The 21,451-nt window shown below is 40.0% G+C and overlaps 1 protein-coding gene across 4 annotated transcripts in view; it reads left to right on the top strand.

Annotated features, from left to right (window-relative positions):
• Positions 1–21,451, top strand: part of LOC101172238 (calmodulin-binding transcription activator 1) — a 69,955-nt gene that overhangs the window by 39,266 nt on the left and 9,238 nt on the right. For all 4 annotated transcript variants that reach the window (XM_020703551.3, XM_020703552.3, XM_020703550.3 and 1 more), the window contains exons 5-12: positions 3,662–3,797; positions 7,098–7,169; positions 8,815–8,968; positions 10,707–12,589; positions 14,709–14,835; positions 15,024–15,158; positions 20,341–20,489; positions 21,227–21,411. In XM_020703551.3, the coding sequence (XP_020559210.1) occupies positions 3,662–3,797; positions 7,098–7,169; positions 8,815–8,968; positions 10,707–12,589; positions 14,709–14,835; positions 15,024–15,158; positions 20,341–20,489; positions 21,227–21,411 (2,841 nt within the window). The remainder of the gene's footprint in view (positions 1–3,661; positions 3,798–7,097; positions 7,170–8,814; positions 8,969–10,706; positions 12,590–14,708; positions 14,836–15,023; positions 15,159–20,340; positions 20,490–21,226; positions 21,412–21,451) is intronic.

The following is a 21,451-nucleotide window of genomic DNA, read 5'->3' as shown; positions in this document are numbered from 1 at the left end:
AATATTCATTGATCTGAAAGAACCATAAGTGGCTCTTTTCCAAGAATGGGGAGTGGATGGAGCCAGGAAAGAGGGATGGAGGGAGGAGGAGGAATAAAAGAGTGGAGAAAAGGGCAAGTTGAATTATTGATGAATGCCTTATTGACATTTGCTTTAGTTAATACAGATCTAGGTATATATACTGTGAAAAGGGAATAAGAATGAAAAAAAGCAAGAAAAGAAAAAGAAAGTAAAGTTGAGCAAGTGCATGTTATGACACCATTTCTGAATACTGACATTGCTGAAAACCTGAAGCCAAGCCGCTGTGATTTATTTATTTTTTTCTATTGTGCCGGCTGAAGGACTCTTACCAGGAGCACCCAGGGGCCACCAGCACGGTTTATGTTGTGGATGGATTTTTCATTGATTGGTTTTGCTGCTGTACAGCCTCAGCCTCCTAACAGAAGCCGCAGCAGCAGCAGCAGCAGTCATACTGGTGTTATTGAGCAGCAGTTAGATATAATCCTATTTACACATGACACGAGGCGCGATTAGAACAGATTACAACTAATCCCATCAGATGGAAAGAGCTCAGCTAACAGAGCCTGTGACATTTCTGTGAAAGCATTTTCCGTGCATGGCGTGTCTGCATCAGAGTGCATGCAGGCGTTTTTGCAACATACAGATAATAATAACGACCTTGATTTCTCCCCTCACTCAGCTGCCTCCCCTGCTCAAAGTGGACTTGCCTCCTCATGGTGCCACAACTTTTATTTCGCTTCCTCCTTTCTCCTCCCTTACCGGACTCACTCCCACTCTAGCTCTTTATCATGCTGTCTTTCCCTTCCTCTCCCTTCTCCTTCCTTGCCTTCTTTGTTTTTGCTCTGCTACACTGTGGAACGGTGGAAAAGCTTTTTATATCCCACACATCACAGCCTAGTTACAATCAATAGCATTTATGTCTTCCTGAATCACAGGTTTTGTGAGGCTCCATCCACGTGCATGAATCTCCTTGAACACACAATCGCATATGAGCACGCATGCCTTCGCCGCCCACACACGAGCACACGTTTGATCTCATCCATCTTCTCCGTAACATAATTAGAATCAGCAGCTCCGAGATGACTCACACAGCCCGAGACATAGACTATACTTGGCTTTGATCGGAGGGTGGGGGTCTCCACTCCACTAAGAAACTGGCAGTTTCGTCCCAAAACAGAACAGATTTAAGGTGTCAAAGAAAATCAGCTCAAAGTAAATTCAATTTCACTACACACTGTGTTCAGGGTACACTGCAATCATCTCGGTCCATATAGAAACGCCAACATCAAACTCAGGGAGGAGAGGGGAGCAGAGGAGAGACAGCTTTGGATGGATGGAACAGATGAGATGAGAATGTGAGAAGAACTGGAGACGGAAAAAGAAATAAAGGGAAAACCTGGAGAGGGTTACTGACTGAGAAGAGCGAGACAGGAGACACCTAGTGAGTGTGTGTCAACTTGTTTGGACTTCTGGTTCATACCAACCTTAGTTAGTAGGGGTGTGATGATTTATTGACTTGATCGGTTAATAGATTTATATTAAATTCAATTCCTCACTTCCTTTTTTTTCATTTCATTTCCATAAAACAACCAAAACAAAAGATCTTTCACGCGTTCCTATATGGGAAATGAAAGGGAACAAAAAGAAGAAAACTTGAGCCTTGGTTCCACTGAGCGGTACCGTCCAGTTTTGAATGGTCCAGGCAATTCAGGTGAGCTGAATTGGACCGCCACAGCGCATGTGGCTAACAACAGTGGAGGTCATCCAGCAGCTGATTTTTTTCCATTTGGTTTTTGATACTTTGCACATACCAGTCATTTAATGTTGTTTCAGAGAAGATTGTGAGCGGTGAAGAGGATTACTTTTGTCGCTTTCTTTTGTCGTAATGACCTTCAGCCAATTTACGGGTTTCAACAGTAGCTCCGCCCCAAGTGGTCCATTCCATTTTCCTATGAACCTACAACCAACGGAATCCCCAAAAATGGTACGCTTTGGTCCATTCCATAATGGAAAGGCTCAAAAGACCAGACTGGACCATACCGTACCATTCATATTTATATATATATATAGTATATATGTATATAAGTATGCCTACAGTTTACATCAAGGCATTTAAATCAAGGCATTTTGTTTAAATTAATACAGACACTGGCAAGTGTGGAATTAAGCAACGTAGTTTATTGATTCCACTTTTGTAGCAATATGTCTTTGATCCAAGGAGATCAAATTGTCTGAGGCAAGTTAATCGAATCGAACTATACCAATATAAAATCATTTCAAAATAAAATAAATAAATTATGCTTATGTTACAAATTATCATTTGAATTGAGGTATGGTAGGTTTATTTTACTATAATGTAAAAATGTCCAACAGCGGGCAATGAAACCAAAAACTGATCAGTCCATCATTCCAGTCCAATGTGTGGAAATACTTTGAGTTTAGCAAAGACAGGTGACCATACAGTGTGGTAGAATGTTCTAATAAAGTTCTCTTTCAATTATTTGGATGTGAAAAAGCAACAGTGGGCTGAACTTTAGGAAACTAAAATGTGAATGGATTTGACATTCATTCTTGTTTACTTGATTGTTTGTACACATATTTATTTACACTTGATTATCTTGCAAGAAATACAAGGAATCTGGAAAACGTCACCTGTTCAGTACCAAGTATTTCTGAGTCGGACTGGTTGAATTTTTTGCTAAAAGGTCCTCAATCGATTTTAGGTCAGTGAATCAGATTGATTAAAATTAACTAAAATTGACCAAGAATCATATTAACAACCACAGATTATGATATAAATCAAACAGTTGTTCAAATGAATCGTTACACCCCTAATATCTAGCATTTTATTTAGAAAATGTACAGAGTTTAACATAAAAAAAACATGTTTTGTTTTTGTATTTCTATTGTTTATCTTATAAAGCACAGTTAGGATAAGACATCAGTTAGAAAGGGTTTGGTTTTAATTGGCTTATATTGTACAAATGAATGTAATTCAGTGAAATATCCTGATAAAACTAACTGTGCACACATGTCTGCACGTGTTCAGAGAGCATTCGTTAGTATATATGTGAATGTATTGATTGTTAACAGGTCTGTTCTCTGTCTGTTGTCAGGAGATAAGGCACAGAAGCATTTCTCCTGCTCTCACACACATACCTGTCCCTGATGTTTTAAAGTGTAATGATTGATTGCTGAGCAGCAGGTTTGACATTGAGCCCAGAGAACACGCCGCAGTAGGTCGTGGCATTTCTAGCATCACTTTAATATCTTTGTCTTTGCACATGTGACTCCTGGTGAGCTTCTCTGTGTTTGTGTTTGCGGATGATGTTCATCTCACCAGGTGTGTAAAGAAAGAGAGCTTAGAGGCCAATGCTCTCACTGTGCCAATAAATCACCCTGCTAAAATATTAACATGTCGGAGCATGAGGAGTATAAGAGGGGAGGGAGCTCATGGACTGTGGCGTCACTGTGAAAAAAAATCAAAAACCTTTGCATGCGTGACTTGAATTAATCTGAATTCTGTTGCAATTTTCAGAGTAAAGCGCTGACCAAAATGATTTCTTATGAACACAATTCAAGTTTAGTAATACAGTGTGTATCAGATCCCTTACACAGTCTCCATCCTCTGCTTCAACAGGCCTCAGAATGGCTCTATGATCCTCTACAACCGTAAAAAGGTGAAGTACAGGAAAGATGGATACTGCTGGAAGAAGAGGAAGGATGGGAAGACCACTCGAGAAGATCACATGAAGCTGAAGGTCCAGGGAGTCGAGGTAAGAGGCTGCAAAGGGAAAACAAGTCGATGAGCGTGTTTGCTGCTGGAAATTGTTACCCTGCCAAGCTTGCCCTGAATTTACTCCCCTTGACTCTAAGGAGACACATGCTTATAACACAAATGAACACAAAATCACACACACCGCTGAAGCTACAGGCCAATTTGCGGCCTGAAAACAAGTAGTGCCCCCCTCTTTTTCTTTTTTTTTTTGCTTCCCGTCTTGCTCCGCTCTTCCCTTCCTCACTCTTTCTGAAGGATAAGAGTGTGTTTGGCCTTAGGCCAGGAATGATGTCAATGCCTCCTTCAGCAGAACAGAGAGGGGTATCGATCCAGTCTCAAGGCAGCGTCTGTGCGTGTGAGAGTTTGCGTGTGTGTTTCAGTCACACCAGCCAGCTCAAAAATTGATTATTCAGCAGGAATATACCAGGAGGTGAGAGGAGTGAGCATGCATGTGTCAGAAACAGATAGAATGAGGTGGATTTTGGAGGGTGAAGGAGGTGCTACAAGGATCCACACAGACCCTAAACAAGAAAATCCATCTAAGCCACTACAGAGATCAAAAATTATATTTAGATTTAATCATTCATAATTCCAAACTCAGTGTAACATGTCTGCATTTCTTGCTTCACATACTCTGACACGTTCACGCATAAGCCCCATGTTTTTCTCCTTGGTCAGTAATTGTTTGTGTCACCTCTCCCACTGTCCCACCCCAAGCAAACAAGTAAGCAGGGTGTAGAGCAGTGGAAGGGAACGGGGGAATGAGCATAGACGAACAGAGGGAGGGAAGGAGGATGAGAGAGGCAGGAAGCATGAGAGAAAAACATAACCCTGGTAGAGAGGCTCCTCATACCAAATGGAAATATATGGAAATGCACTCTGCCTTTGGCAAAACACACTTTAGATAGAGGGGCGGGCTACTTCTGAGAAGAGGAAAAACGGTGACAAAATATAAGTGTGTTTAAGTGTGAATGGGAAGAAAAAGTGAACACGCTGAAAGTGCAAATTGCCAGATTGCCTGATTTTATGGGAGTTTTGTCTTTAAAAAAAAAACATTTGTTGGGGTTTAAATCTTGATTTTAGTGCATTTTTAAAGACCCACTCTGATAAAAAAATTGGGTTATTAACTACATTTTTCTCATGATGGAGAGCGTGTTTAAAGAAAAGTAAGCTTAAAATTGCATTTCTGAGTACTTCTTTCTTCAAATCAACGTGAATCGAGAGCTAACGAAAAAATGCTTCTTAACAAAGATTGTATGTGTGACGTAAATCCATAATGGCAGGCAACAAGCTCCATGCTCCACTCTAATGTGTGGACAAATCTTGTGGACAAATAAATCTGCATATACGTCTTGGTTTTCCTCGTCCGAGGTGACATCTGTACAGCTTTAGTTCCAATATTGCTCGCCATTTTTGTTGTACCAGTAAAGTTAGGTTGGGATTGTGAGGGGCTGTGAGCTTACATGACAAAGGGATGATGGGAAATGAGGGCAGGCTTACTCAAAATATATGGAGTAATAGTTATGCCACCACGTTGCACACAAAACTTCCTAAGTTACAAATGAAATATATTATATTTGCTTTCTTTTTTTTTGCTTACAAATTTATTTATTTTTGCTTTAAACATTTTTATTTTTGCTTTCAGAAACGTTTTTTTTTCACAAAACAACTTTTTGCTTTCAAAAACGTTTAAAAAAAAGTTTTGCTTTCAAAAACTTTTTTTTTAATTTAATTGATTTCATTTTTTCTTTTTTTTCTTTCAAAAAATAATTGCTTTTTGATGGCAGCTATGTCACGCTAAACTGAAACGTACGTAAGCAAAATCAAAGACAGGAAAAAAGCGAAATAAGACACGATTCATGCGAAAACATTTGTTTTGCAAAAGCAAAAATAGTTTTTGAGAGCAAAAGAAAAATTAAAAAGCAAAATAAAAATGTTGAAAAAGAAAAGTTTTTGAAAGCAAAAAAATTGTAAATTGAAAGCAAAAAAAATTTGAAAGCAAATATTTCATGTTTTTATCTGCAACTTAGAAAGTCTTGTGTGCAATGTGGTGGCAAAAAAATTACTCCATACCTGTCCTGCCCACAACTCGGAGGTAAATTTTCTTATGAACTCCTGCCGCTCTGCTAAAACCATCTCCTGGAAAACAACACAGGTTTTTGATTTGGTCTAAAAACGGCATTATTACAATTTCAAAATACAACCGGAAACGCTTTTAAAGTAGTTCAAATGATTAGCCTTTTCGTGGGTGATAGTCATAGAAGCAACAATTCTCTTTCCCCAGAATTGGTTTAAAAATCGATTTTTGGGTCAAAGTTTTATTTTGGTGCAGTACATGATTACATGAGACTAAGCATTACAAAGCATTACAAAAAAATTAAAAAAATAAAAAAAATAAAAAAAAAATAACTATAATCTATGAAAAAATTATTTTTCTTAGAAAGAAGCAATGAAGAAAAACCTTTCAGGTGGCTTATACTAAGCCTGGTGTAATGTGATAAAACTATAAATAAAAAATCCTTCTTATATTTAGCACAATCTGTGTTTGTCACTTTCAACTTTAACACACTGGTGTGTAGTAGGGATGCTGAAATTCATTTTCCCCACAATTCAGGTCAGTGGTGTAACATGTTTTGATCTCCAACAAAGAATCGTGTCACAAAGTCACATGTCCTCCAAATAGTTTGCTTTAAGGGATAACAAATATTGCAGGGTAACAGTTTACTTTGAAACTGTTATCAAATCATCAAACTGTTCGTCCCTGACGTTTTTTTTTCTCAAATAGAATAATTCTTCTACTCCTCTTTTGGTGATGATGAATAAGTATTTGCACTCACTTAAGCCCCCTCTTAAGGACTACTTTTCTTCATTTTGCCCACACTGACAGTCCACACTGGCTTTGCTTTCCTTGCATTCTCTTCATCCTCTTTGTCCGGTCCACTTTTATTTTTACTCTTTCACGTCGTGTGCAAGCTTCTGACAACTTTCTGACAACTTTCTGAGACTTCCAAGTGGTTTATGTGCTCTTCTGCAGAGGCAGTGGATTTCTGTTGTAGTCAACCTCAGATTGATGGTATTTTAGAAAAGACATTAGAAAAAAGAAACACATACAGCATGTCTGCAATTTACTTTCAGCCCCACAATCAATACAACCTAAGTGGGTATAACCTAAGTTCTCCTCTCCTGTTTTCTCCTCCTCCTCTCCTTTTTGCAATTTTCGTCTGGCTTCCTCCCTTTTCTTTTCTTGTTAACCACCTCCTGTCCTCTCCTTTCCTGTCCTCTCCTTTCCTCTCTCCAGTGTCTGTATGGCTGCTACGTCCACTCCTCCATCATCCCCACTTTCCACCGTAGATGCTATTGGCTGCTGCAGGTAAGCCTGTTCCCACCTTGCCTTCTGGCGAACATCGAAGCACAAAACACAAGACTTTCTAAGCAAGGACGGTTTTGTAACTGCAGGCCACTTCACATCCCTTTTTTTGTGTAAAATTAAACCGTGCTGTGTTAAGTTTTATTTTACATTCATCACTAAATGAGACAGCTAGATATGATATAGAATATTGGCTTCATGAAAAACGTCACCTGTGAGATTTTCAAAACAAATCATTAAGCTAAACTATAAAGCAGCCATAAAAACAACCCTCTTCAAATTAATGGAGCAGAGTCAGATTGCTGAAAATACTATCCGAACACTGGACTGGTAGTAAAAGCTAATGTTGTTTGGCTGACTGGAGTACCTCTCTAGATTATGCTGGACAGAGTGCCACACAGCGTTGTGTTGCTTTGGCAGAATTTGGCTGTAACCTCCTGCGACCAGTGTTGCTGAGAGATCCCAGAATCTCAATACTTACATCAAGGACTGAGGTGCTGCTCGCCATGTGGTCGCTTCCAAGAAAATGCCCCGGAGCAACCAATAATACACACAAGGTGCTCCCACTGAAACGCACACACAGGAGTCTCCTGTGTATAAGAGCATGTTGCTTTTCATAAAGATGTTGGACTCCCTCTGCTACTCATGTGTGAGACAACAGAGAGCAGCAGGCCTCTCCCTCTGTTGACCAAGCAAGAAATGGTCACCAGGTCTTCATCATCTCCAGATGACATGTTTGGTGATAGATCTTGAGGCTTCCTGCCTCCCTCTTTGCCTGCCTGTGTTTGTGTTAAGGGAAATGTTGAAAATCCATGCACCTTTCAAACGGGGAAAATGGGAACACATCCATGCAGTTTGCATTATTGTGATGTAACATTTGCAAAAAGTTCCCTAAACTTAAATGTGCCCATCTTTTTTTTTTCTTTTCACTTGTCAGAGTGCATCACTGGTTTCAGCTTTTAAAAAAATATGTGAAGGGGAAATATCTACGTTATAAACGCAATGGACCATTTTCCAAAGATATCCAAACCCGTCAAAGAACACGGTCATGAATCTGTCCGTGAAAGATGTTGCTCAGCACACCGGGGTGCTGTAGCTGCCCCCGTGCTATCCTCTTTTGGACAGAAAAGTGTTCCACCTCAGCAGGTCCAGCCCCTAACCTGAGTCTGTCTATTGAATCTTTCATCAAGAAGAGCTTCTCTCTGACAGACACACATGCACAGGAACACAAACGCACTTGTTGAATCATTCATGGAGTAGAAATTCCATAGGTCTGTTGGTGACCTATAGTATAGTGAGAACTGCTCACCATCTGTTCTCCTCATTCTCTACCTCCTCATATATCCAATACACGGACGCACACACACACACACACACGTAGACACTGCTGCGTTAGAGAGTGATGAGTGGGCTCAAGCTGTTAAATCTTTTATGGCTAGGTGAGAGAATCTTATCTGACACGCCATTTCTGACCTCCTCCTCGTCCTCCACTTTCTATTCAACTTTCCTTTCCTTCTTCCCCTCCCCGTCATTCCTTTTGTAAAAGCTCTTTTTCAGTTTTATTCCTTCCACAGCGATGGCTTCATGAATGAGGACCATCTCAAAGTAACACGTTGTGTCCATGTTCGCATGTGTCCCTGTGCTCCAGAACCCTGACATCGTGTTAGTGCACTACCTGAATGTACCGGCGGTGGATGACAGCGGGAAGCCATGTGGTCCCGTCCTGTGCTCCATCAACACGGATCGGAAGGAGTGGGCCAAGTGGAGCAAGGAGGAGCTAATAGGGCAGCTGAAGCCTATGTGTGAGTTACCTCTGCTGTCCGACTCTAATGTTTCAGCTTTCACTCTTTTGCTCCCTGAAACACGAGCCACCGCGGCGGGCTGTGGCGGAACCAGTCAGCTCTTTGCCAAATTGCAAGGTGGTTAAAACAGTTCATCATCGTTGCAGTTTAACCTTCCCATTCCTCCTTTTTAGGTCAGGGTGTGATTCTGGGGTTATAGAAAAAAGAAAAAAGCACTTGAAAGCGTTTCTTTATCCATCATACAGCTTCCTTCATCTTTAACAATTGAAACATGAGACAGACAACAAAAAAATCCTGTAAGCACTTAAAAGACTTGTCACCTTCAAAATGTGTTGTTTTTTAAATGAACAATAGAATAAAACTGTTAGGAAAATGGCTCATCTGTTTTCTGATTTGACCAAAATATATATAAAAAGAAAAAGGGCGAAGTTTTGCTTTTGTTTTTAATCTCATAATAATCTTTCTCAGAAAGTCATAACACAGAGCTGTTCCAAGTAAGTTGTGTACTTGTGATTCCTGTTGTTATTATTTGTTCTTTTAAAATTAGTAGTTTGTTTTTTCACATCTACTGTTGCAGCTGCAGTCTCGTGTTACAAATTAAGATGGGATGTGATTTCTAATATTTCAATATACTGGTGAAACGGGGAGACGAAAGGCTAGATTTGGTTCTGATATGGACTGGTCAAGGGGTCAAAGGTGTCATTGTGAGTTCCGACTAACTTTGCCTCTATTTTTCTACTTTTTTTTTTTTTTTTTTACAAATGTAAGGACCTTGTAATTTAAAATAGAAAAAAAAACTGTTCTTCTCAAGTGTTTCCCTACAACACATTCCTAATTATCCTTATAAAAGATGCTGAAGCACAGAATCAGGCGTTCTTGTGTCTTTGTTTGAGATTAATCAACAATTGCAATTAGGCTTGTTTCACTGCTGAATCTTAATATTTGCATTCACTTTTCACATGTGAACATCGGTGAATAGTAGTTTTAAAAAAAGGCTTTTTCACAACAAAAGTATCCAAACTAGCCCTGCACTTCAGATATGTAATAAAAGAAAAAAGAAATTATAAAAAGAAACAAGGAAATGAGTTTGTTTTTACTTACTGATTGTCTTAGAAAAAAAACGAATCGGGAAATCTGGAAATGTTGTCATCACGATGTGATTCCTTAAAATATTCAAAGTCTCATTCAAGTACTGCATGCATCCCATCCAGCCATATTTGCTATGGATTTTTTTCTGCGTCTCAACACCCAGCACCATGCTGCCACCCAGAGGCAGAGACAATTTTTTACCTAAGAAAGGAGAGATTTTAGACAGAGAGCTGAAGGTGCTCAAAATATCCAGCATGTATTATTCATAAATCAGCCTGAGGAAGTAAAAACTTCAGTACACAAAAAGGCCTACATTTGTGTGCTATCTTGCTTGTCTGTTGGTCTCGTTTGGAAGGTCAAAAAAGGTCATTTGAAAAATATTTGGCTTGTTGACATAAGTTCACACAGATGGCATTTTTTTTTTACTTTTCTGCACATGTATGACAGGATTTGGCCTCTCTTGTAATACCCTCATGATGTATTATTACATTTCTATCACACATAAATTGATTTCAGTATGAATTCTTAACACTAGAGGTCGCTGTTCTGCACGGTCAAACATAAGTTAGGTAATGCCAAAATGCTGGAAATGTTGTAATAGTAATTTATTAATTGATTAATTGTTCATTTAAATGTCCTTTTTTGTCAGGTGCTGGAAGCAGCCTGCATCAAAAATGTTCCAGTGTCAAGCAGCGCATCATCTCATCCAAGCAGGAGTCGGGAGCGCCAGCAGGAGGGGGGACAACATTAGGAACCAGCACAGCAGCGGGTCAGAGAGCCGAGGAAGCAGATGGCACAGAGGTCCAGAACAGTGATGTGTCGGAGGGTCAGACGGAGCCCAGTCCTGGGGGGGGCAGGAGCAGAGCAGGCGGAGGGGAGCGGAGGAATGGAAGGATAAGCAAACCCTCCCTGCTCCCGCAGAGCAGCATGGAAGTGTCATCGTCTACCTCCACTAACCAGGTGGAGGTGCCTGACACCACCCAGAGCTCCCCTCTGTCAATCACCAGTGACATGGCAGACAGCCCTGCTCTGACCATCGGGGCCGGATTGTCTCAGAGCACTGCTGTGTTCATGTCCGAGGTCACCACGCTGACTGGGGATTCAGTTTACTCGGCTGGCCACACCCACCTGCTGGCACCCACCCATGAGAATACCCCCACTGGGATTCTGCTAGCCGTTGCCCCTGACAACCAGAGGTTTGCATCCTTTTCCGGAGGAGTGGGCTTAGGAGAGGGAGGGGAGTTGGTCCTTTCCAGCTCTTTAGATGCTGCAGGAGGAGTCAGCCTTCCTGAGACCACCATGACCTTTGACCCTGATTGCTTCCTCAATAACCCCAAGCAGGGCCAGACGTACGGAGGGGGCGGAGGGAAGACTGACGGCTGTAACGGCGACGACAGGGGGCTTCACTGTTCTTCCAATGGCTTTGTCTACAACTCCGCTCTTGTGAACAACATCAAGACAGAAGCCGCAGCGCTAGAGCAGCCACTGACCACTCAGAGTAGCTATGTGGGAGAAGGAACCGGCCTCAGCCCCAGTACAACCCTTGAGCAGATGGACTTCAGCGCTGTTATGTCATCATCCTGTGTCCCGACCCTGGCCCAGTCTACACACCACCCTTCACCAAGCCTTTTCCTCCAGGCGACCCCCCAAACAAGCCAGACCTCTCAGCTGCAGGCCAACGGCACTAAGGCAACCCAGGAATCCGCCGAGCCCCAAGGTTACCTCGGCCTGCCCCCGGTCACAACTGAGTCTCCCGTGTCCAACGGGGACCTCCATTCGCACCTTCATCAAGCCAGCACAGACCAGCAGGCCCTTTGTGTCAGAAAAGCAGCAGCAGTGGGGGCTTTTTCCCTCACAGCCCAGGATCCTTCTGCTGAACTGCCTGGAGGGAGGGGGCACCAAGAAATTGGAACCATGGAAAAACCTACAGAGAATGGAGGAGAGCTTTTACTAAAGGCCCATGATTCCCACGATGCATATGCAAGCATTGACACTGAGCATTACCTCCAGCCTGCAGCTGACACTGGAGGAGGAGGTCAGGAGAGGGCAGGCAGTGGTGGTGGAGAAGGAGGAGGAGGAGGCGGTGGGGGCGAAAATGAAATTCTGTGTAACGGGGTGAACTTGTCAGGAGCTAACAGGTCAGTGGTAGCCAGCCCTCAGTCAATCCCCACAGGCGGAAACATTGAGGGGAGGCTCTACGGCTCCCAGCTTCCCCAGCAGGGTGTGGGTGTGAACGCCGGTGCAGCTGGGGCAGGGGCAGCCATCAGTCTGGAGGGGTTCGAAGCCTCATTTGGAAGCCAATTCTCTGATCTCATCAATGATTTCATCTCAGTTGAGGGTTCCGGGGGTGGAGTAGGGGCAGCAGTCTCGGGGGTTTTAATGCCCCAGGAGGGGGCAGCAGGAGAGGAGCAAGGAAGCGGAACGGGCCACTTGCAAGCATCCGAGGTTGAGCAGGGGGCTCTGGGACTGCTCCAGGAGTCTGGGAGACTGTTTGGTGTGACAGACTACTCCCCAGAGTGGTCTTATCCAGAGGTTAGTAAACCCAGCTTGTTTCAATTACTTATTCATGAGTGTTCCCCACAGTCAAATTAGTTCCCCACTGCACATGATTGACGGTAGCTAGCACTGACGTTAACTCCTGAAAATCAAACGCAGTTTGTCCTGGCAGCTCAGTTACAGAATGTGGTCATTAAAAGGCCAAATATTTCACTTAGTTGATTGGCTTTTTAATTAATTTTCAATATTTCGCTGATTCCCCTGGGTGGCCTCATTAATTTCCCATGTACCACTTCTAATGTCTCAGACAGCCCTTCTGTCATTCAATTAGGATGGAACCTATAGGAGGACGTTAATCCTTCCACCATCCTCGGAAACTCTGCCTTATCAATCAGTTCAAAGAGAAAGAAATATTGTTTTTTTCTAAACAAATACTTTCAGATTTCTATAGAAGTTTTTAAGAATGAATTGCAGATCATTTTTGCAAATCAAACGTTTTTTTTATTTAGCAGTGATGATTAGGAGTATAAATAATAAGTATTTATCTTGTTTTTTGTTGGAACATCACAGATGCTCTTGCTCATAAAGTTTGCCTTCTTTATTTTTTGATAAAATAGATGCAAAATATGATGCAAATCATGATAAAAGTGGTTGTTTGACCAGAAAAAATATGCACTTGTGCTGGTAATGCTTTAAGTGTAATTTAGGAACATATAGATGACTGCTTGTATGAATATTGTAGCACAAAATCAGTTAAAAAAAAAACTGTATGTATACCAATTTTTTTCCTTATTTTCTATTATTTTTTCTTTAATAGTTCAGCAACATGTCCTAAAACTAAAACAAATACAAACTTGCACTAAAGTAGTAAGTTAAAGTCAGGAAGGGGATAAAAATAAGTGTGATGTGTTTAAATCTGCACGCAAATGCAAGCATCTTACAAATATTAGTGTCAGTAAAAAATAATGCAACTAAATCTAAACAATATAAAAGATGTCAGTAATAGAACATGAGAGATTTTTTTATATCAGTGTTTGTTATTCTGTAAAAAAAAAAGAGGTAAATAAGGACCAAAATGAAAAATCTTTTTTAAATAATGTAATAAGAAGAAAATATATTGTCATAATTTGTTGTTATTGTTTTTTTAAATAATTAAATGCATTTTAGGATGCAAAACCCTTAAGTTTATGTTATTATTCTTTGGAGAAATTAACAAATTCTCACAATATTAAAAATGATAGTGTTTTGTTGTTATGAGTGTTGTTGAGTGAGGGTTTGGACTTTTGGAAGCTTTCGCTTCTTCCATTCCCCTTTCAAATCTTGTTTTCCAAGTCATGTATTGACTTATATTTTCTTTTTCCAGGTAAATGTTGATTTGATTTGAAATAAACTTGTTACTACTAAAAATAGACATTATTTCATCATTAAAAAATGAATGATGTAATAATTGCAACATATATAGCCCCATACGAATTTTAAAGACCTGCACATTAATGCATACAAATAACTCACAAAAACATAATCATTTAGACTTTTTCCTTTTTACTTCCTCATTTTGTTCTCTTCTCTATAAAAATAATCAGTCATCACTGAGTATTAGTATTCAAATAATGAAAGACCGAACTGATGTGTTTGGCAGGTCTAGATGGGTTGTAGGTGATTCCTACAGTTAGTTAAACGCATTTTCTGTTGTTGGAAATTTGTCACGTTTAGACTTTTTTTTTATTTTTTTTTTATTTAAAGTAATTTAAAATATGTTAATAAAGTGCAGTCAGCATGACACAATATATTAGATAATAATAATAATAATAACAATAACAGCAACAGCAACAATATTAATCATTATACAGACACGTTTAAAAGGGAGCAGGCAGAAGCTTAGCTTATTAAAGCCTGCTCCTTAAAAATAAAACAAATAAAAAAATCTATAGATGCATTTTAGCATACCAAATCATAAAATAATTATAGTTTAACGGTCATGTTATTCGTCATCAAAATGCACAACAACAACAATAATAATAATAATATGAATTGACCCCCTTTTATCTTGACTCCATGTTGGGTTTAAATAAATTCTGAATGTACTCTGAAGTATTTTTTATAAATAAAGTTTGATTTTATTTTGTGTTTGAAGTGACTTTGTGGTGTTTGACAGGGGGGGGTGAAGGTGCTGATCACAGGTCCGTGGCTGGAGTCGAGCAGCGAGTACAGCTGTCTTTTTGACCACATCAGTGTCCCCGCTGCACTGATCCAGCCCGGAGTCCTGCGCTGTTACTGCCCAGGTAACACACCTGTCTGTTTTTCAAAGACTCGTCTCCCCACCCATTCTATGTATAATTCTCCTCACAAAGGGATAATGGTCTGAAAACTGTTCACCCAGTAATTTGGACAGTTTTGATTAAAGACAGAATGCAAGTCCCCTCTGCGGCTGTAAGTTTTACACACTTACCTCTTTCCTTTTTTGGTCCAGCCCATGACACAGGGCTGGTGATGCTGCAGGTGGCCATGGGGGGTGAGGTCATCTCCTCCTCTGTGGTGTTTGAGTATAAAGCCCGGGATCTACCAGCGCTGCCATCTTCTCAGCATGACTGGCTTTCCCTAGATGGTAAGAACAACTTTTTTTTTTTTTAGATGTAATGGTTACCAACCATTTTTAGGCACACACTCCATTATTCTGAAGAGTTCAGCTTCATGTCTGAGTGAGAGCAGTAATAGCTTTTTCATCAAAAAGCCAAAGAATCCAATGAAAGTTGAAAGCACTTCAACTGTCGTGGATTTCTGATGACATCCCCTAATTTTTGTGTTTTTTTTATACTTGTTTCCCTCAATAAACGTCCAGACAACGCATGCTGTTTATGAGCCTATCAGTTTGATTTTAAGGTGCCAAAGCATCCAATAAATCAGCAAAACCTTCTGCACATCACTTCTCTGCCAGTGCGTTTTCCAGAAAGTTTGTAAAAAAAATGATTTTTTTCCCTTCTAAAGCTGGCAAAACCATTATTTTTAAATTAAGAATCAATAAAAGGCTTGCTCTTTCAAAACAAACAGGTGGACATTTTAGGGAAGGACACTTTAGAGTCATTTAATGGATTAACAGTCATCATATTCTCATCAGATAGTTCAATTTGAGCCTTGAATATAAATAAACGAGGACGAAGCATTTAAATGTGACTAAAACATACAATTATCACTGAGCTTTTTTGTGAGACATTAGCCTTTTTTCCCATTAATAATAAAAATCACAAAATGTTCGACATTAACACTAAAATGCTATGCATACATTATAATTATGTTTTATTCAAAAGCTCAAAAGATGAATATTGGAGCTTTATTTCATTACTGAATCAAGAATATAAATTGAAACCATTAGAAAGACGTATCCTTCCTTTAATTTGTAACCTCACTTTCACAATAATACTGTGTAATAGTTTTTCGTGCCATTGTGTTTCTTTCTACCACAATAAATTCCTCACTTTTTCTTCCACGTCTAAGCAGAACCCAGTTTAGCCTCTAGGGGACAAATATTGAGTAGTGATTTTCTGTCTTTTGAGATAATAGAATTTTCTAGGAAAATTTTCAAGATACACAGCTTGGGGTCAGGAGGCCCTGTTTTATCAATGATGTGCCTAACAAGATGCAGCACTCTTTCTCAGAAATCAATGATGTTCAGACAATCACACAACGAGACAATGAGCTCTGATTCTACACCCTGGACCACTTTGATGAAAGCAATGCAACCTACCTTGTTTTCCACAACAACATTTACTTAACTTTTCAAAATTAGAAATTTGTACAGGATTATCTTTTAATTATAATTAAAAATAAAAAAAACCTGTGTTGTTTGCACATGGTTCCTGCAGAGCGGCAGGAGTTTATTTGAAGTTCGAATCTGAGTTGTGGGTGGGACTGTTGGCATGCAAGTTTGCTCCCCTTTCAGTTTCAAGTCATATGCCAGCTCAGACCAGGTAAAGGTCTTTAAAGGCTGTGTCACACAGCCACTACACACATATTGCGATTATGAAAAAGGTCAAATGTAAATAAAATTGGAAAAAGACAGAAAAGTGGTGTTCATTTGGTGAAACGATCACAGATGTATCATGAATCAACCATGTTGAAACCATGGAAGAAGTATGAATAAACCATCCAAAGAACACATTAATCAACATAAAAAAGCCAAATCTAGCCCAAAATTTGTGCTCAATTACATTGTTTTATTATGATATGTGCGCTAGATATAGATAACATAAAAATGTATTAAATATATGTGGATCTGTTCTGGAAAACCACAAATTTTTATGTGCATCTTGCAAAAAGTCGAGCACAATTGTACGTAAGATTTACGTAAAAATTGCCCATAAGCGCCGTAAAATATGCATAAACTATTTAATGCTCAACTGACCAAAAACTTTGAACAGCTCAAAACCAAATTCAAGTAAAGAACCTTCAGCTAAAACCCTCAACGGACATCTGCACACAACGACAAATCACAAATGCAAGAAGCCCTAACGAATTATATCACCCATGTATCATGAAAGACCAAAATTTCATTAGTAGAAAACGTATGTAGTGGCTGTGTGACACGGCCTGAAGATGAAAAGAGAAGAAAGCTTTTTTCTAATATTGAGATTAGTTTTTTTGATGATGATTTGTGTGAAATTCTGCTAAATGAGTAAAAATGAAAAAAATGCAAGTATTTCAAAAATTTCTCCTAAAAAAAAATGCTTTGTCACTTTTTTTTATCCATGTTAAATCTTCATTGTTTTCTTTGGAGGATTGTGGACTCAAATGTTTTCTTAACCAATTGAAACCAATGAGTGGGAAAAAGGTTTGGTGACTGAGACACATTCAGCCTTTCACTTTTACATCCATCCATTCTCCAAACCTGCCTTATCCCTTTCAGGGTTACAGAGTTGCTGGAGCCTATCCCAGCTTAGGGTGAAGGCGGGGTACACCCTGGACAGGTCGCTGACTTGTGCTGGACTACACAATCTCACACACTTGCTATTACAACAGTGACTAACAAAAAATAAATAATGAAGTCCAGCTGGATTTGTGGGGGCTCGGTAATGGACCTGTCCTCATTAATTAAATAAGCAATCCCAAACATCCCATTATCTAAAAAAAACGTTTTGACATCATAAGTGATGAAGGAACTGATGAAGTTTGTCTCTCTAAATGACATCATGATTAATTGTCTTTGTAACAAGACGGACATTTTCCATCAGTTTTTGCAGAGCAGACAGACAGCAGGGCTAAAATCAGTTATCTTTGGAGGCGATTTGTGAATAATTAAATTCAAGTATCATTTTCTTTTTAAAAAAGCATAAGAAGACTAGACTTTAATTATTATAGACGAGGTTGCCGTCTTTACATTTATTTATGTGATATTTCGTTTCATTCGAATGATTGGTTTGCTTCTTTTTTGGACACATTTAACTGAGAAGGTTGGGGAGTGACTGCAGCCTGTCGTGATGTGCGCGCACCCCCGAGGTCAGACTGAGTCTGTGTGAGAGTGCGCTCGGGTGCGCACGCAGACTGGGAACACATGGTTTCATTGGTAAGGCATGTTGTCGGCAGCTCAGCGTTCGCCCCCGTCTCCGTGTTGCGCAATGCGGCAATGCGGCTCTCCCGTCACTGGGCTGGCTCTTACTCTGCTGTGATGAAGGGCAAGGACGCAGAAAGCGTTCAGAAGTGATGGCCAGCACTTCCTCTCTGATGCGCAACCTCGTTGGTTGTAATACGCGACGCAGTCCGACAAAGACGGGACCAGATCGCCCGTTTTTACGCACGCCCTTTGTTTGACTTGGCGCGTGGAAGGTTCCCTGTGACCTAAAAACACATGATGCTGGGGGTATGTTTACTGTCAAACACGCATCAGACTGTTGCGTGTCAACGCGCCATGACCCCAGTTGTAGCTTTTGTGCAGTCTGCTGCATGCATGGCTCGATGACGATCGAGCCTCCCGCAGCTCCAAGTGTGGCGGGCGGATTTGAAGCGCTGCTCTCAATCAACGTGGAGGAGACGTGCTCTCCGTCTCCCTCCCACCCTCCTTCCTTCCCTCCCACCACCCTCGCCTCCCTCCCATCCCTTTCTTTCTTATTTGTGTTTTGCACGGTTGGAGTAGCGATCTTTGAGCGCATACCTTAACTAACGCAGAGATTGGAGATTGGGAGGACTCGCTGTTGAGGTTTGTAGCACTTCTTCTCTTGCATTGACTCCATCCTGCCGTCGTTCGTGTGTGTTAAGAGTAACAACCCTTTTGGGGGGCAATTTCTTGCCACTTTTTGGTTAAGGTGAACGTAGGCTGCTTTCCTAGGCTATTGTCTTCCACGTTTCTTGGATTTGGGCTGCAGACTGGCTTTCAGAGAGACTCAGGGATGCTACAAGTCAGTGTCTCATTGATATTTTTAGTCTTTTGGTCCCAAATGTACAAAAGTGTCTGCTTTGATTTAAATATAAAAACAGGGGTGTTGAGAATTTTTGATTGAGCTGAGAAGTTTCAGCACCAGGAGTGGACAGTTCCACTCAAAGCCTGGGAACTGGAGAGGCCCACGTGGCAGAAATCGGGATATTTTTAAGGTTGTCTTGTAAGCTTTGTAGAAATGTAATCACTTTTTAAAGATAATTCTTAACGATTTAAATAACAAATATCATAAACTTCATGGAAATGCTTTGGGCCTACTACTGAGGGACACTTTCATTTAGGGCTAACTGCTGATTTAAATAACTTGAAAAACTGTTGTTAAAGTTTGGGTGGGTTGTCTAAAAAATGCAAAGATAAATATAAATTGCATAGGTAACATATTAAGATAGGTGCCAAATTATGACATTAATATAATTACTTGCTCTTACTTTTGCAAAACAAATCTATCGGTACAGTTTCTTTTCCTAATATAAGAACAAGAACTGAATTATTGTTGGTCAACCATAACAAATGGGAATCACTTTGGCAATTGGGGCCTCATTCAAGACTGGATTGGAAAGCTACAGGTATATTTACTTTCAACTAATCAATAAAATGAAAGTTGGGGTTTTCTTCCAATGCGCTGAAGGTTAATTCTTTCTTCCTTTCAGGGAGGTAACATTCTTGAAGTAGCAGGGTAACAACTACAAGTGCAGTTTAAATTAAAATTCTCAGGTTGAAAGCTTATCATTTGAAAGAATTTAACACTTTCTTCCAACCCTTGCTTTGGTGGTCACTCGAAAATCCCCAAAAATTTGACACTTTATAAAATGTACCATTTAACTTTTGACAAAGCCAGAAAAAAAAGAACAAAGAAAAAAGGGGTTTAACTATTGTTTAAATTAACATACACCCTCTTTTTGTTGAATGTAGGTGATGGCCAGATTCTTATTAGGCCTAAACAAATGTTTTCGAACATCTCAAATTTAAAATGTTGATGGTTTTTTTTCATAAAGTAATCTGTAAAGTCATCCCTTCCATTGTGTGCCAAGAAGATAAAACTTAAGTGAAATGAAAAACGAAGCAAACAGAAAACTGAATGAGAGCAGCAGGTGGGATGACATAATGTACACTGCAGCAAAATGCAGCAGTGCTGAAACAAAGGATCACAACACACAGTAGAGCAATATGAATGAGATTGTTTCTGAATGTGTTTTTAATCTTCCACCTATGATTCACAGGTTCTCGTCATTTCTTACATGTTCCTTTTTTTAAGTTTGATGACACGTTCACTTAGGTAACCCTTCCAGTTGCACCCCGACCCCTGACTGCAGATGGACTATCACAGGACAAACCTTCACACTTCTCACCTGCATTTCCCTAGATACTCAATTCAGGATGTCCATCTTGGAGCGGTTGGAGCAGATGGAGCAGAGGATGGCAGAGATATCCAATCAGGGCCCAAACTCAGATGCCATGGCAACCAAAGGCGGAGGAGTGGAAGGGGGAGGAGCCACTGATCAGCATTCTCAAGTAAGACAAAAATTGGACTGTTTGGAGGAATTTCTTCTTAAAGGCTTGTGAAAACCAAACATTAAGGCAAACATTTATAACCTAAATTGCTGTTTATGTTTTAGATTTTTGGTGTATAACATTTGTATCAATAATTTGTTTAGGAATAATTGATATTTTATATGTGAGTTTATACGTGTGTTAATGTGCACAACTTTGTGTTATTGTTGTTTTTTTCCAGATCATAAAATAGGAAACATTTTGTGATGAAAAACATTTGTTAAAGTCCCACTGTGATCATCTTTTGCCCTATTGTCAAAGCATTCAGTGGTCTTTCAATTATGATTATACCGTTTTTAGCCAAAATTTAAAATAAATAAATAATAATTTTTTGGTCATAGTTTCAGTAGATCAGCAGAAATTTGCCTTTGAATTGTGGGTGTGATCTTTGTCACAGAGCAACCCCACCCCCACCTCCTTCCCCTCCCCGTTGCTGAGAGCTTGTGGCCCACCTTTGCAATTTTAAGCTTAATTTTGTCAATATATGTCCTTTGTCATCAGAAAAAAGTCACAACATGTTAAAAATGCAATTTCCATCACTATGGGGCTTTTTTGTACATTACACCATAAACATTTTTCTGTGTTTGTCAGTTGCTTAGAGGACCTTTTTTAAACCTTTAAGTAAAAGTAAAGTAACATTATAATTGTTGAAATCGCTGAAAAGGTTTACCCACCCTTTATTTTAAACAATCGCACAGATGAGTCCAGATCAGGCCACATTTGAGGGTCGTGTGGTGGTTGTGTGCGAGAAGATGATGTCTCAGCCTTGTTGGACTTCTTCTAACCAGCTGATCCACAGTAAAAACTCAAGGGGGATGACTTTACTGCATCTGGCTGCAGCTCAGGGCTATGCAGGGCTCATCCAAACACTCATTCGCTGGCGGTGAGTGATCCAAAATACCACAGTGCGTCACATTAAGGCA

Source organism: Oryzias latipes, chromosome 5 (genome assembly GCF_053564925.1).
Source record: "Oryzias latipes strain Hd-rR chromosome 5, Olatipes_Hd-rR_3.1".
Classification (NCBI taxonomy): domain Eukaryota; kingdom Metazoa; phylum Chordata; class Actinopteri; order Beloniformes; family Adrianichthyidae; genus Oryzias; species Oryzias latipes.
This window is presented reverse-complemented; position numbering and strand designations above follow the sequence as displayed.